The sequence below is a fragment of the Diplotaxodon limnothrissa genome, linkage group LG7 (assembly GCF_057381915.1).
Source record: "Diplotaxodon limnothrissa isolate DT_005_m linkage group LG7, D_limnothrissa_male_GT1.1, whole genome shotgun sequence".
NCBI lineage: Eukaryota > Metazoa > Chordata > Actinopteri > Cichliformes > Cichlidae > Diplotaxodon > Diplotaxodon limnothrissa.
The window spans coordinates 3,952,537-3,967,855 of NC_140602.1; the positions used below are offsets into that span (position 1 = coordinate 3,952,537).

At 42.6% G+C, this 15,319-nt stretch overlaps 2 protein-coding genes across 3 annotated transcripts in view; both read right to left on the reverse strand.

The window, feature by feature from the left end:
- The window catches only part of mical3a (microtubule associated monooxygenase, calponin and LIM domain containing 3a), a 103,469-nt gene extending 99,290 nt beyond the window's left edge, over positions 1-4,179 (reverse strand). The window contains exon 1 of the mRNA XM_085359013.1: positions 3,975-4,179. The gene's annotated coding sequence lies outside the window, so the exon portion shown is untranslated. The remainder of the gene's footprint in view (positions 1-3,974) is intronic.
- A 3,209-nt stretch (positions 4,180-7,388) lies between these two features.
- The window catches only part of LOC146627578 (UPF0606 protein KIAA1549), a 32,628-nt gene continuing 24,697 nt past the window's right edge, over positions 7,389-15,319 (reverse strand). Inside the window, exons 12-21 of one of the 2 annotated variants that reach the window (XM_085357216.1) lie at positions 14,779-14,915; positions 13,729-13,743; positions 13,086-13,291; positions 11,626-11,852; positions 11,387-11,531; positions 10,992-11,306; positions 9,767-9,813; positions 9,062-9,210; positions 7,931-8,085; positions 7,389-7,580 (exon numbers count right to left, since the gene is read on the reverse strand). In XM_085357216.1, coding sequence (XP_085213342.1) covers positions 7,389-7,580; positions 7,931-8,085; positions 9,062-9,210; positions 9,767-9,813; positions 10,992-11,306; positions 11,387-11,531; positions 11,626-11,852; positions 13,086-13,291; positions 13,729-13,743; positions 14,779-14,915 — 1,588 coding nt within the window. Of the gene's footprint in view, positions 7,613-7,920; positions 8,086-9,061; positions 9,211-9,766; positions 9,814-10,991; positions 11,307-11,386; positions 11,532-11,625; positions 11,853-13,085; positions 13,292-13,728; positions 13,744-14,778; positions 14,916-15,319 lie in introns of both variants that reach the window. The other variant, XM_085357215.1, reaches the window with a different exon arrangement.

Sequence of the window (15,319 nt, forward strand, 5' to 3'; positions counted from 1 at the left end):
GAGCACTTACACCCCCCTCGCTGAAATAAGACTGTAGAGTCATGTTTAAATAAATTCTATGCATCCATGTTTCTCATATGCTACGGTTTTAAATGTCCAAGCCTATTTCTATTGACCTTAACTTTTTTCTGTATACCTGCAATTCCTAAATGTAATGTTACCGTTTTTTAAACAGTATATGAAGACTGTCACTTTAGTAGCAAAACTGCTGGCTAAGGTGTTCTCTCAATAGCAATATCAGTATTTATTCACTTTAATGAAACGTTTTCAAAGATCCATCTGTCTGAAAGTTGATTCCAGTGAAATTGGAAAGAAGAGCCGGAGGGACAGCTGCAGCCAAGACCAAAGCCACTTTCTACTCCTCCCTGAGCATGTGTTTGTGGGCATGAATCTCACGTCTCAATGTGTGTTGCTTCTATTTATAAAACTCTGACCCTGTGGCCTGTGTAACTCCTCCAGGTGCCCTTTGCTGTGAGTCTCCCACCATCACCCCTAGCGGGCTCATCTGTACTCGCAAGATTTGTGTGTAGACAATGACGTAACACACCGAGATAAATATGTACAGCCCGGTCCTACCTGGGGCAATTTGTGCTAACATGTTGTTATCCTACTATTTTCAACAGCAGGAAAAATAAAACAGTGCATGAAAGTTGCACTAATTTCACATTTTTTATTGTTCTCGTCATTTTATGTCATCTTTACTAGGCAGCCACACACAGCATTGACATGTAAAATTGGACAGAGCTCACCATGTTTAAAAGCCACTCTCACTCCAGCCTAATCTGGGCTACTTGGGACATTTATGGATCACTTATACCACTGGCTGTAATGTTACATGAGCTAGCATGACCATAAAGTCATCATCTATCAGTCCAGCCTAAATGTTGCCCAAAGAAAACTTTAGATGTGGATTGCTTATTATTTTCTCCTGAGAAAAGGCTTTACTTGTGGTTTCCTGACTTTTACTTTTAACTCAGAGTCGCCAGGTTCAGGATTTATGTTTCACTGTACGTACAATGACCCCAGTTTTATAAAAATTTGGAAGGAGGAAATTAGAGGTCATCCATATATATACACTGTATGTATTTAAGACATTCCTGCATCTATCCATTTTCTGCCGCTTGTCACGGTTTGAGTCACGGCGGCAGAGAAGCCCACACTTCCCTCACCCCAGCCACCTCCTCCAGCTCATCTGAGGGGACACCGAGATGTTCCCAAGCCAGCTGAAAGATGTGTTCTCTCCAGTGAGTCCTGAGTCTCCCCTGGGGCCTCTTCCGAGTACGACATGCCCGGAATACCTCATCTAGGAGGCGTCCTAGTCAGATGCCAGAACCACCTCAACTGGCTCCTTTCAATGTGGAGGATGAGCAGCACACTCAAGAATAACTGAGATAAAAGGAAGGTTGGAGATTGGCTGTAGTTAGCTAAGATAACTCGGTCAAGTGATGCTGAAGTGAAGTAGTGGTTTCATTATTGCCAGCTTGAAGTCCTGTGGTACATGATTGATCAACTTCAAGATCGAATCATTAGTTATCATTAGTTGTTAAATGGATGCTATTAGACAGTGAAGAAAGTTGTGAGGTTATTGCACAGTTAAAGACTTTCCACATTGCTGTTTCGTATACTGTGTTCTCTGCCCACAGGGACTATACTGATACAAGAGCAAATAATCATTTTAATCTTGTTTCATAAGCAAATGAATATGCAGTCGAGCAAACAATACCGCAGAGGTTATTTCTGTACTCAGCTATGATTCACTAAAGAGAAAGCAGACAGGACAAAACAACATCCCCGCGGTGTCCATCTGCTGACCAAGACAAAGCAATTAGAGAAATAATGGCTTAAAGGGATTACCTGCTGATTATTGTCCAGACAGCATGCAACCAGAACACAAAGTCTAAGGCTCCTCTGAAAGAGGTAAAAGGACTGTGCGTGTGCATTTAAGTACAAAGAAACACATAACCAGCGTTTTGGTTCTTTTCATTCCATCAGTATCTCCGTTGTTCGCTCCATCTTTATAGTTCGTCTCGATATATAGAGTGAGGGAAAGTTAAAAGCGGGACAACGTTGTTTGTGGTCTCATTCTACTCTTCCGCATACACACTAATAGCTGCCGGGCTGGTCTTGGCGGAGCTGCTGCTGCTGGTGGTGCAAACTGTCCTGAAAACATCCAGAGGATGTGGTCTGAAGGACAGCAGTGCAGAGAGATCCAGTGCCTGCTAATAGGGATTAATGCTGTCAGAGGATCAGCTGTGGCGTACCGGATATCTTTGTAAAGTTTAACAAAATACCACAGCTACCTAACAACATGCACTACAATGCGTTTGCAAGAAGGGTTTCTGAGCCAAAATTAGTTAGGAGTTTGTAAAAGGATCCTTATTTTCTGCAACTGCTTTCCTAATAAAAGGCTTCTTCAAATATGACCTGTATTCTCTGGACTCCAAAACCTGTGCTGTGTTTCCTTGTCTGCTATAAAGAACAACAAACATGTTTAATGTGTCAGCTACTAGTGCAACGGACACAACAGTTAGGTCTGTGGAAGACACCCGCCAGCAGCTGACAGGCAGGATCAGTGTCTGAAGTCAGCTGCCGAGCAAACGGGCACCCTCTCATGAATGACAGCTATTCACCTCTCCCTAGAACATCATATGAGTGCTGCCTCCTACTCAGCACAGCGGCAGCGCACAATGTGACACTGTGTCTTCTGATACAGTACAGCCTGGTGGAGAGGGGGTGACAGAGAAACAGATAACCTGCACTGTGACCTTGAGGACAGCGATCGTCCGCCGGCGACCAGAGGTGATGTCAGCAAGAGTTACCTGACCTGACACGAGGCGGTACAATGGTGACCTAATGCATGCAGACGCTTTTGCTTCTAAACTTGGATAAAATATGTGTCATGCAGTTGAAAGTAGGGCAGCACTAGCTACTGGCACTTTCTTTCTGTACCCCTCTCTAACCTTGCTTATCTCTCTCTCACACACACACAGAGAGAGAGATAAATGCTCATTTGTTATGAAAACAGATCCTCCTGGAGATCCATGCCTTTCCTCCATTACGTCAGATGATGCTCATGTCACACACACGTGCAGAAAATCTAAACTTTCTCTTATCGCTGCTGTTTCTGCATCGCTAGCTCAGAAATCCCCCTGATACCCTCACCTCACTGTTATGCAGAGAAGACAGGCAGAGATGACAGAGCAAAGATAACCTGCACTGGTTGGTAGAGATAAAAAGGAGATAAAAGGGGTGGAGAGAAGGGAAATGTAGGTTTTAGACCACACAATAAGGTTGAAGGCATTTCTGGTAATAAAAACGTGATTGAAAATCCAGGAAAAGAATGTGTGTGGTATTTGAGACAAATGAAGCCAGTCAGTTTCATGCAAAATTCATATGCGCAGCCAATGCTAAAAGTGAACACAGTGGCATCCTTCTATGACATCAGTGCCAGCTGGCCCTTAGCTGGGTACCGCAGAAGATGTCTGCAGTGTCAGTCAACTATTCGTGCTGCCATTGATTCATACTGTAGGCAGCAGCAGCAGCTCTAATGGTATGTAATAGTGCAGCATGCAGAGAATTGCATAAGAAGAAGCCATGCTTGTAAACAAGGAGGGCGAGGACCACAACCTCCCACAGCAGCGCCACTGCAACAAAGCTAACAGCTGTGAGGGCTCATCGTAGGCTGTGTCAACAACATTCACTGTCACGAAACTGCAGGAATGTCATTTTCTGACACACACACACACAGAGCACACAAATGTCTGCAACTGCACCCTATTCAGGAAAACCCAAACATCTACCTTGGTTACAAAAACAAACAATGTGGGAAGACACCTCGTCTGTGGGACTCTGGTTGAGAAACCCGTCTAGTAACATCAGTACATTCCCGAGATGTGACTCTTATTACAGTCAAAGAATACACATGTGCAGCAAAGAGCAGATTGAATGACAAGCAGATAACAGGCAATACTCACAGGGGCTTTAAAGATTAGTTAAAAAGAAAGAAATCCTCGTCCATCATCAGTAAAAAGACTCCTTTCACAATTCTCCTCCTCCCTCCTCTCAATGCTTTTTGTCTTTCACCAGCAAACTGAGAGAAAGAGCGGCTGAAGGCAGACAGGAAGATCTGCAGTGCTGAAACTCAGTCAGCTACCTCCTTCTCCCTGTTTCTCTCCTCCCTCCCCTGCCTACCTCCCTCGCAGTTTTCTCCAAGGTCAGTAGGCAGAACCGACTGTTTGACTCCTCCCTTAGTGGACAATACCCTCCTACAGGTTGGACGCACAGGCAGTAATTACCATCATGATCCAGATTAACTCCTGGGTGTGTTTTTGTTGTGTGTGTGTCCAGGCTGCGCTCAGGGACAACACACAGGCAGGATTACCGTAGGGAAGGTGGGGAGAGGTGGGGGACGGTTTAGATACCGGGCAAGAGGCAGCAAGCCTGGGATACTCTGCAGCAAACATTGTGTGTTCTTTCATCATGCCCGAGATATAACTCAAACTAGCAGCATCGTGAAATTAAAAAGACGGATTATTAAGGAAAAATGAATTCATGTCTTGCCACAGCATGACTCCTGTGTATAGAGGAGATCGGAAACAAAATCGAAGCACAATAAATGAACGACTTAAAGTCGATGACTATAAGTCATCAAATCCCTTATTAGGGTTTACTTCTCAAAACTAAGACCAGATGAATTTGCTGCCGTTTTGGAGCCATAAAAATAACCAAATGTGCGCATGGACTGTGAATATTGACCACTCAGGAGTGTGCTGTCAAATACTTGCTGAGTTGTGCAAAGTCAACCCCTGTAGAGACAGATCAGGAGATTTACGGAACATTTAGATGCCTCACTCACTGGCTTTAGAAGCTGTGATGGGGATACGAGTCAGTGAACGAGGAGCTGGAGGTTATTTTAAGAGAAATATAAACGTGTAACAGTCACCGGCGCATCTCGATTGATTCATTTAATTGGTGTGTATTTGTATGTTCATATTTTCCAGATATTGGTGGTTAGAAAAATTAATCTCACCCAAAGGCTAGTGGAAGCATCACTGATCCAAACAGACTCTGCTGTATGATAAACATCTGTTGCATGTTCACAATTCAAAAAGACGTAAAGAGCCCACCGACTGACCTGCTTTCAGAGACGCCTAGAATCATCCATGGGAACTGGTTACGTCATGTGCAGCGCGGGAGCGCGATTTGTCCTTTTAGTGCAGCTAGTTTTCCTGTGATGTGCTGACACCCTGTGGTTTTCTGGTGTAACTACAACACCTGTAAGCATGTGACGTTTTGGATGAATGACGTCAGATGTTATGATTGCTCAAATGAAACCAAAGCAAAATAAAATCTGAAGTAATTTTCACTCTGGCAATGTACATTAATTAAAAGGCAGCTCAAGTTACAGCTTACTTTGTATTTCACAAATTCTGAAATAGCATGCTCAAAACCAAGCCAAAGAAATACAACAATTAAACATGCAAATGGAAAGTTGGGCCAGCCAACGGATCATTTTTACATAGCAGAACACGTAGAAAAGGACTGGAAATAAACAACAACAACAACAAAAAGCAACTGAGGATGAACACAAGGATGTAGTTACAGTACAGGACCAGCAGATGGAGGCGTACAGTGTGAGATGGATAAACCATGAACATGTAATGGACAACAAAGCTACAGTGTCACTGTTACCTGATGTTCCATCGATTCGTTTACAGTTCAACTGCCCTTACATCCACTGACAAACAGCCATGTTGGAATAATGATGCTTTTAAATAATTCTGTGTTAGAATTGGGAGCGTAACAGTAGACAGTCTGGTGCTTAATCAATTCAGGTGAGTCCAAAAGGCACGTCACATGGAAAGGAAACATGGCATGAGAAGAACACCGTGGCCACATCAGTAAAATCACCTGGAAGTCGAGGCTTGTGCAGGGAACATTTCGAATTTGCCATATGATCCTGGCACAAACTGCAAAAACACATCTTCAAGTCCTGCTATAAAAACCCCACAGTTCCTCTTTTATTTTAATCGAATGAATTAAAATTTTAGGCCTCCGAAACATCGCACCACATCCTGTGGAAAAGACCTGGAATGACTTCTAACCAGCATGATGACTAAGAGCCAGGTGAACACAATTAAATGATCCAAATCTATTTAAAAAGCATGTAAAAATGAGTAGTTGAAGTAAACTCTTAATGAAATACAGTACACGTCTTCCCTTCCTGTGCTAACAAAAAGGCAAATCAAACGTCCAATACTGCATGAAAAAGACATCCATGTGTATTCAACACAGAAATGAGCTCAAACAGAACACTGGTGTCTGTGACTTTCCCTAATTTACACTTCTTCCATGTGACCTTCTAAAGTGTCTTTTTACGGATTTGTCCGTAAGGAATCTCTTAATGAAAAACCTGAGCCGTACCAAGTCGTCTGCATACAGTGCATCAAATAACCACATAATGAATACATACATTAAATATTGACCATAATCATCAAGTATGTCACCTTTTATTATTTGTACCACATCTGTGCCTGCGTCTTTAAAACTTGCTCAGAAACTGTTTGATCTGCTTAAAGGCTGATTTCTTCTCCTGTTTGCTTAACCATCAAGTAGCTTCTCAACACGAATTTAAAAAAACAACAACAGCACTTTAACATGAAAAAGTATATATTGTAAGCCGAGAGGTCGAACACTGTTTTACTGTAGTAAGTAAGGACAGAATAGGTAGCATTAATGAGTGTTATTACTGTGTATGGATGCCCCTTTTTTTGCCTGCTGTCTGAACTGGGTTGCTGGCTGTGAACTATGGTCTTACTGTAGGCTCTAACAGCAGGTATGGTCACGTGAACTGTATCACAGTGTCAAGGCATAACATGGCTCATCATGGCAGAAGACAGGAAGCACCTGATGGTGGAAAGGAAGTTAGGGGTCTGCATCAAAAAGAAGAAATACATCAGGTTATGTGATGTAAAAAGACATTGTGACTTCAGTCTGACACTGTATTTCTGTTTGTGAAGGCGACATAAAGTTGAAACTATGACACAGAGTCTGAGGAAATGCAGCAAAATCAAGTCCGACGTCCACAGTACGTGACATTAGCGCTCCCTGGTCCACGGTAAAGAACAGGAAAGAAACACGGGCATGTCGAGTTCACGCGTTGGTTTCACGTCATCTCTGGTCAGCTGTACTCTACTGCAGCTGATCTCAGTCTCTATCAGCCATCCTGTTATGCAGTTTCTCAGGAGCAAACCTCTCTACTTTAGCAGGACTATCTCTCTGCTGTACAGCTTAATGGACTTCCATGGGAAGCACTGTCAGATTAGGTGAAGCAAGCAGGCAGGGTCAGTGACATGACTGGTTAGAGCAGGACACTAGAAGCCAGGACTTCAGCTGTGGTAGCTGGGCACAGCCGCCTGCTTCTGCGAGAGCCGCAGAAGCTCCTCCCGGATGGCCTTGATCAAGGAGGCAGAGGAATGAGTGGGAGGAGAAGTATCCAGAGGTGGGGGGGCTGTCAGATAACCCACACCATCTAGATGGGTCGGGGGGGCCGTGGGCTCCCTGATACCACTCCGGTGAATCTGGAAGATAGAGGAGGACGAGCAGTCAGGGGGTCCATAAATAGCAGGCAGGACAGAAAGGGCAAACGGAACAACAGGGGGAGGTGATAAAAAAGAAGAGAATAGATAAGATAAAAAATATCAAGTAACAAAAACAGAAGAACACCAGAAAATTAGAAGAAAACCAAACTGAAACTGTGGGTGTTTCTCAAAAGCAATACAGTTGGCTTCCTGTTAGGATCGAGTTACTGTGCGTTTGTTTTTAATAATTTGATGATTAAATGAAAAGTTTGGGATTTCATTTAGTTTCAGGTTTCAATGAAATTAAATGAACTTGTTAATGAAAAAATAAAAATGTGCAATTCACTCACTGCATCTTTTTCAGCTTCTGCTCTGGAGAAATTGTCATCATGATAGTGGTTCCAGCCTAAGCCTCCATTCTGGCCCGGAGCAGCCCTGACTCCTGCTGGGAAACCATTCATCCGACTGGACAGACCCACTTGTGCAAGATGATGGAGCTGGGCACCTAAAAAAATAAATAAACACATTATACTTACTGGCACTAATTTCCTAAAGACCCAACCTTAATCATGCCAGCTTCTTGCCCAACCTTAAACCTTACTGTATCTTCCATTCCTACTCAAAACTGCTCGGGATCACTGCAGTATTCTTTTATGCTCTCTCATCTAAGCAGAGAATATATGAAACTGTCTTTACTCGGCATCAGCGTCTGAAAATTTGTCAGCTGCATGCAAATTTATACCCACTGTAAGTGAAGTTACAAAGTTATTGGCAGCTGCCTGACTGTCTGTCCTCAGATTAGCCAAGCTGTTTTTGGGTGAGAGTGAGCGTGCACCCTGGACTGGTTGCACGTCTATCACAGATGTTCTTCAATCATTGCAGAAAATATTGGCAACCTGAATCATCTGTACGTTTTGCTGACACACCCCATTCCTGCTGCAACAAATGGCTTTAATCGCACGCGCCGCACTCAGCCAGTTCAGAAAGGGCATATTTTAAATGCAAGAGTTATTCCTCTGTAGTGACAGCTAGTGCAAAACCTTTCACGTTTGCACTAGTTATTTCTGTCAGTGTTACATATTCTCAGCAGTTTATTGTTAAACAAAGTCAGAGATAAATAGTGTATAGCTCTAAGAATAAAAAAAGGACATATTTGTGCTAATGGTTCATTTTGTTGTTTAGCTGTAACTGACAGTGGGAGTATTTACATTTAGATGGATTAAATATAGCATAAAGACTGAGACGGAGATTAAACACTGAGATAAAGAACATACATGTCTATCTTTAAGCATGATTGCTTAAGATGTGCGTTTCCTTTTTTCCTATTTAAAAAAAAAAAATCTGCAAAAAAGTTGAAAACGAGATGCAGAAATGAATGGACACCATGAGCTTTGTTTGGGGGGACAGAGCAACAGCCTGAACATAAAATATTGTTGTGTTAATGTTGCATTTGTGTGATGCTATCGAACTTCCTTGTGTACCTGTGGTTCCTCCCACTGGACGCGGTCTGGCAGATGAGGGCAGTTCATCAGCGTAGAGGCCCCTGCTGGAGTACAGGCTGTCTGGCTGGAGCTGCTCACCGTGCCCTGCTGTTTCTCCTGGTGGCAGGTAGCTCGAGCCAAGGCCCTGCCTGAAACACAGACCAAAAAACTCATTTATGATTTAAGAAAACATAAGGACGCACCAATAGCTGAATTCTGGGTCAGTTTAAAGTAAACAATTTGACTAATAGCAGATGATGATTTTTCCCCTTTTTTGCACTGTTACTGAACATGGAGACATTTCATACTGTGTGTGTGTATTTGTGCTACTTTTTTAGCACGCTTTACATTTCTAATCACAGGGAGTCCTTCCTATATGGTGCAATCAATAACCTGATAGTCAAGCATTTCACAATTTGGTACCAAATAGTGGAAAACACAAATGGTTGACAGCTGATACTCTACATGTGTGTACACGTGCAGCCTTTTCAGAGTCTATTAAGAGGCAGCTGTTCAGACCTGATCCATTGAAACAATAAAATAAAGAGGACTCTTTTTCAGTATTCATGAGGCTCAACTCTATAAATGTAAACTAAAGAAAATGTCCACACGGGTGAAAGTTCACCTGTAATTATAAATAGGAAATACCTCTTGGGGTATGAAGAACATGTGGAAAGCGACTCTATTTTCAGCTGCTTTACTGACCTTGTTGCCATGCCTTGCACTGCAGCAGAGGACATCTCAGGGAATCTCTGGGGAAGACCAACAGAGATGTGCTGTGTTTAAGTGACAATGATCAAGTACCAGTGATGACAGAGGTCTCAGGTATAAACAGTGAACTGTTTTTACGAAGCATCAGGGTGTAGCGATACAAATATTGGAAAAGAAATGCAAAAGCGATTTTTAGTTGATGCAGTTATTCTTATGAGATCACAGTCCTGCTGTGTGTGTTACAATTTACTGTACTGTTGGTGGTTATTTTACATAGTGAACATTGTTATTTTTACCAAGCAAAGTTTCGTTGGATATCCATATTTTTAATAGCATATAAAAGCACCATCAAAGGGCTTTTTATGGCTGCACTGCTCAGTGTTTCTTTCACTCTTCTGGGGTGAGCACCCGTGTTGGATAGAGGACAAAGTATTGTTATTAACAGCTGTAAAGCAGCATGAAAGATAAGAAAGCATTTAAAAAGTGTATTCAGGGAGTGAAAATGTATTCTCTGCAGTCAAGAAGGTCTGGGATTAAATCTTTAAGGTTGCACTTCCAGGGAATGAATGAATGAAGTGACACATTTAGATCTGGACCATAGAACAGCCATACAATGCTTCTATTTTGTTTTTGTTTAGAGTAGATTTTTGCACTTGTAAAGTACCGATTCGATTTTCTTCTTCTTACACAAACAACCTTAATTTCAGCTAAGCCCTCTACCTCTCATGGATTTCAAAGCCAGGGATAATTGTACATGAATAGTATTATGCTGCCGTAGCTAAGTGTTAATAACAGAGGTTGGCACTGCATAAACTGGCCTCGCTTTGTAAAGCCTTCCAAGCAGTTTCTTTGAAAGTAGCCTATACCAACAGGAATTAATAAAGATTACGTGGGTGATGGCTATATCACTGAAGGGTCTTAGGAGCTCTACATAGCCAGTGGGGGTGGGCAGGGGGGGGCTAAGGTTGCACCTTGCAACAGATGGAGGAATACTTAAGTCAGTACTTTGCTAAGAGGACGTGATTATACTGGAAGCAATAGGCTTCATGCTGAGCAGGAGAGCAAAACACCTTAAGAAAGTGAATGCAAAGCTGTGTCTCCCACTGTTTCTATTTGTAACACATATTCTTGTTCCATGCAATATAGCAGCTGAATTATTTATAGCTGACTGGATGGACAATGCTCCAGCCAGAGCGTTTGTACACAGACGGCAACTTACGCTGGGGAAAGCTTGGTAGGAAAGACCCCAAGGTCTCGGCCCATGACCTGGAGGGCTAGAGTTAGGAGGGTTGCTGTTGACCCCTGGGAGAGTGATCCCAGCAGTGCTGCCCTGGGAAGTGGGTGACACAAGAGCGAAGGCGTCGTCCAACAGGGAGTGCATCTGCTGCCGTGCTTCCTCGATGGAGGGCTGTGGGGGCATGTACGGTGGTGGGGGAGGGGCATGGCCGGGAGGAGAGGAAGTGGGGGCTGGGAAGACATCATCTGTGGGGGAAGGACTCCTGTGAGGGGATCCTGGGCCTTGGTCAGGGTCCGACTGGAAAACATAGACGGCAAAGAACTCAGAAAGGTTGCAGGGTCCGTGAAAGGTTTTCCTACTTCTTCTGTGTTACTCACCACATAGGCAACATTGTTGACCCCGGGGCACTTTCTGTAAGCAGCATCAGTGTCTTCAGTGATGAGGTGGTCTTTGTCTGCTTCCATCATGCCTCCATTCATCTGGTCTTTCATCCTCTGCTTTGGTGAGCGCCTGCCTCGACCACTTAGAAACACATGAAGAAAGAGAGAAATATATTATCAGCATGCACAGAAAATCAAGTTCTCCACCAAAAAGTCAAAAATTCATAACCTCTAACCTTTTCTTGGGTTCCATGAAGACGGAGGGCATCTGAGCATCCGGGTCCAGGATCTTATCGATTTGCATCTGTTCTTTGCGATAAATACGATCCGGATCCTTTGCATCGCCAAGACCACCTATGTCATCCATAGCTGGGAAGTCATAGTGGCCCTTCCTCTTGGCGCGAAGACGAATCTTGTTACGATGATGCTCAATTTCTGACTTGTGCCTCAACGCTACCTGGATCTGAGGATCAAATTACAATTATCAGTATTAGCTCGTTTGGCAAATTATAAGAACCACAGAAGCATCACAAATGAAATTTCAACCACGTGTGAATTACATCTTCCAAAAGACTCTGGAGGATTTCACTTTGTTCCTATGACTTCTTCTTTGAGAAAGAACATTTTCAAACTATCTGACCAAAGAGTTTGTGTCAGGGTTTTGTATTTTTTATTCTGCATTGAGATGAAATTTTTCAAAGGAACAGATGAGACTCCTGCAAGGCCTGTGGGGAATAATTAGCCTGGTAATTTTTTAACTTCAGCACTAAAAATACATCAACGTAAACACACTGGAGACAAACTGAAATACTGCAAAGAATGTGGGAGATGCTTCCCCACATCAGGTGACTTAAAACGACATGAACTCTTTCACAGTGGGGTTAAAAAGCACCTCTGTGCTCAGTGTGGGTCATCCTTCACCACTGCAGGTGACCTTAAAACACACAAACGAGTCCACACAGGAGAGAAACCATACAAGTGCAGACACTGTGACAAAAGCTTCTCATGTTCAGGTAATCGTAACGAGCATGAACGTACACACATGGAAGGAAACTACAGCTGTGAGCTTCGGTAATCTCAGTTCATACTCCGCACACAAACGATCCCACGTTACTAATAAACTGTTTCACTGTTACCAATGTGCCAAAACATTCACTTCATTATCTGCTCTTTGCAAACATCAGCGTGATCACGCAGGGCTGAAATCGTTCCCATCACAGGATCATAGTAAATCTGAAGAGAGAGAAACATCCTCTGGAGATCAGGCGCCACAGAGTTCAGATAGACTCTGCTGTAAAGATCTAATGAGGCAGCTATGAATGAAAATGTTCCCGTAGTTCCATTTTAATCTTTGTAAACTGTTCTTCTGTAGTGTTTGTGTTCAGTGGTTACCTTTTTTTTTTTTTTTTTTCAGTGGTTGGATGAAAAATCTGTTTCCTGTTCTCAAGTTTTTATTGAATGTATTTTGTTAAATAAACTTAGTTAAAAATGTTAAATAAAGAAACAGTTTAATGACAAAAAAACCCCAAAACTTCAGCACAGCACAGTAAAATGATATCTTACTGTAACCCACGTTTTTCTAATGTGCTTGCGAAAGTAAAGCAAATCTTGATCCAGCAGTTTTAATAAAAAGACACTTTAACATTAAACTGCTGGATTATTTATCTCCTTAAAAAAGAAAATGAGAGCAGCAAACCTCTTTGGTCATTTGGTTTGTGTCTGACAATTTTCCATTGACGGGCGGACTGTGGAGTGGTGGGACAGGCATAGGCTGCATGGCGATAAGCTGGACTTTATTGGGGAGTCTCCTACTTGCGTCGGTGCCACGAGATATCCGATCAACATGTTCAAAGATGGAGGCTGAAGACAGCTGCTCATTTGTATCGTTCATAGGAGGAGGACCTGTGGAATAAAACAAAGGTCGTGACATGTTAGCAGCGAGTTCACACCGTATGCTAATGCTGATCTAAGCTAGGGGACAGAGATTTTACACAAACAGCTAATGCATAAGGATGACTAATGAAACATGTCCGTGTTTCTTTACCACTTCACTATATTCAAAATATTGGTTGTAATAAAAGTGTGGAGTAAATTTCTTGAGGGTTACGTGAAAATAAAACATTGATTTCTATTTCCAAAAGCTAAGCTTTGTTTCAAACAATGTCTTTTGCCTTTGTTTGTGAAGTTATTGTTTCCATGCTGTGACCGACAGCTCAGCACAGAAGTGATGGATGGTGAGAACTGTGCACAAAACTACCAAAGAACTAACAGACAACACACAGACAGCTGCTGGAGGTCAAGCCTGAGGTCTACAGAGACAGAAAGTGGCAAGCTCTTACCAATTCTATTCTTGCCTGCAAACCACAAAAGAAAGGAAAGAGAGTCTTACTAGGGTGAAAGAGATCAAGTAAGAACAAAAATCAAAGTGGTTGCTGCATACTGACAACAATATTAAAAAACAACAACACAGAGGTGCAGCTGACACGGATGCATGAGAGAAAAGAAACATAACCAGGAAAGATCAAAAGAAAGGAAAAGGCAAGTTTCCATAGGTGATACTTTCATTTCTTCAGATCTTTTATTCAGTAGCTGGAAAAAAGCAAGGAAGATGTTGCTCTGAATAAGAAGAAAGCAAAAAAAGATGCAGCAGATTATTTAATATTGAATGTGTTTCATCTGGAATCTAATTAAACTCTTTTCATCCACCAGGTATCCACCGACCCAATTAAGCTAATACTACTGTTTGGTTGTTTTATTTACATTCTAAATGAACCAAGTCTCATACGTGCATCTGGGATTTTCTCTGGATATGACAATTTGGCAGAAATTAAATTAAAAAAGGGGGGTTGCTGTCAGCCTAACCCAATCCTAACCTTAACCAGGTTAAAAGCACCGGGCAGAGCATAGTACAGTATCAGCACAGACTTATCAATAACAAAACACAGACTGTTCCTCTGTGTGTGAGTCAGGCTGCAGTCTGCGTGCCCGACTGCCTCGAGGTCCAGCACGTAATCTCTTGAGTGGCACTGCAGGCTTGAATCTATCAAAAAGCTGTCAGATAAAGTAACTTTAGCATTTTTTTTCTTTTTCCTCAATTCCTCTCCGTCTCGTCTTATTTTGACCACTGAATAGAAATTCCTACCAGCTGCTTCTTTTACTTTCACTCTGTTTTATGTCCTTGCCTGGAATCTCTTCACGTCTCCTCTGCTTTGTCTTTTCTTCCTCCCTTTACAATCTCAAACTGGCCTCCCTGTCAATCAAAACATGCTAGCTGTGGTTGCTCTCTCTTTATCTATTTATGTCAGCCAAGTCCCTTCATTTTCTTCCTCCCCCTCATATTTGCTCTCCGTGTTTGGAGGAGCGAGTTGAGTGTTGCCAGGGCCACTTACCGTTTAAAACATTGATGGGGACCTTACGGGTCTGCTTGCTGTCGCTGGGCGTGGCCTGGGCTCTCAGGTTCTCCTCGGTTGATTCCCGCTCACTGGAATGGTCACTTAACACAGAGTCGCCATCTGATGAGGAGATCCTGCCCAGGAAAGACACACAAACACAGCCTTAGATGAATAATTGAAGCCCAAGAGCGCACGAACATGCTGCAATGTCATGCATAATCAAAACCTGCGCTCTTGCAGAAAGGTAAAAGCTGGGAGGAGACTTCTAAGAAATAATAACATTGGTTATAACTTGTTGAAATAAATGCCTTAAAGAATCTCCGCTGCCAGAATGATTACATTCATTAAATAATATGTCTTGGATGGCTGTCGAGCAAGGAGGAACAACCAGCGCCAACTGCCCAATAAAACAGCCTAATGTAATGGAAGACATTTGTAACAGGAGTTAATAAATGTATCCAGCAGTAACTGCTGTACTTGTTTTGGTGTCACATATCTAATAACCAGAAGAGTGAGTGTTCTGGGAAAGGCTGGTAAT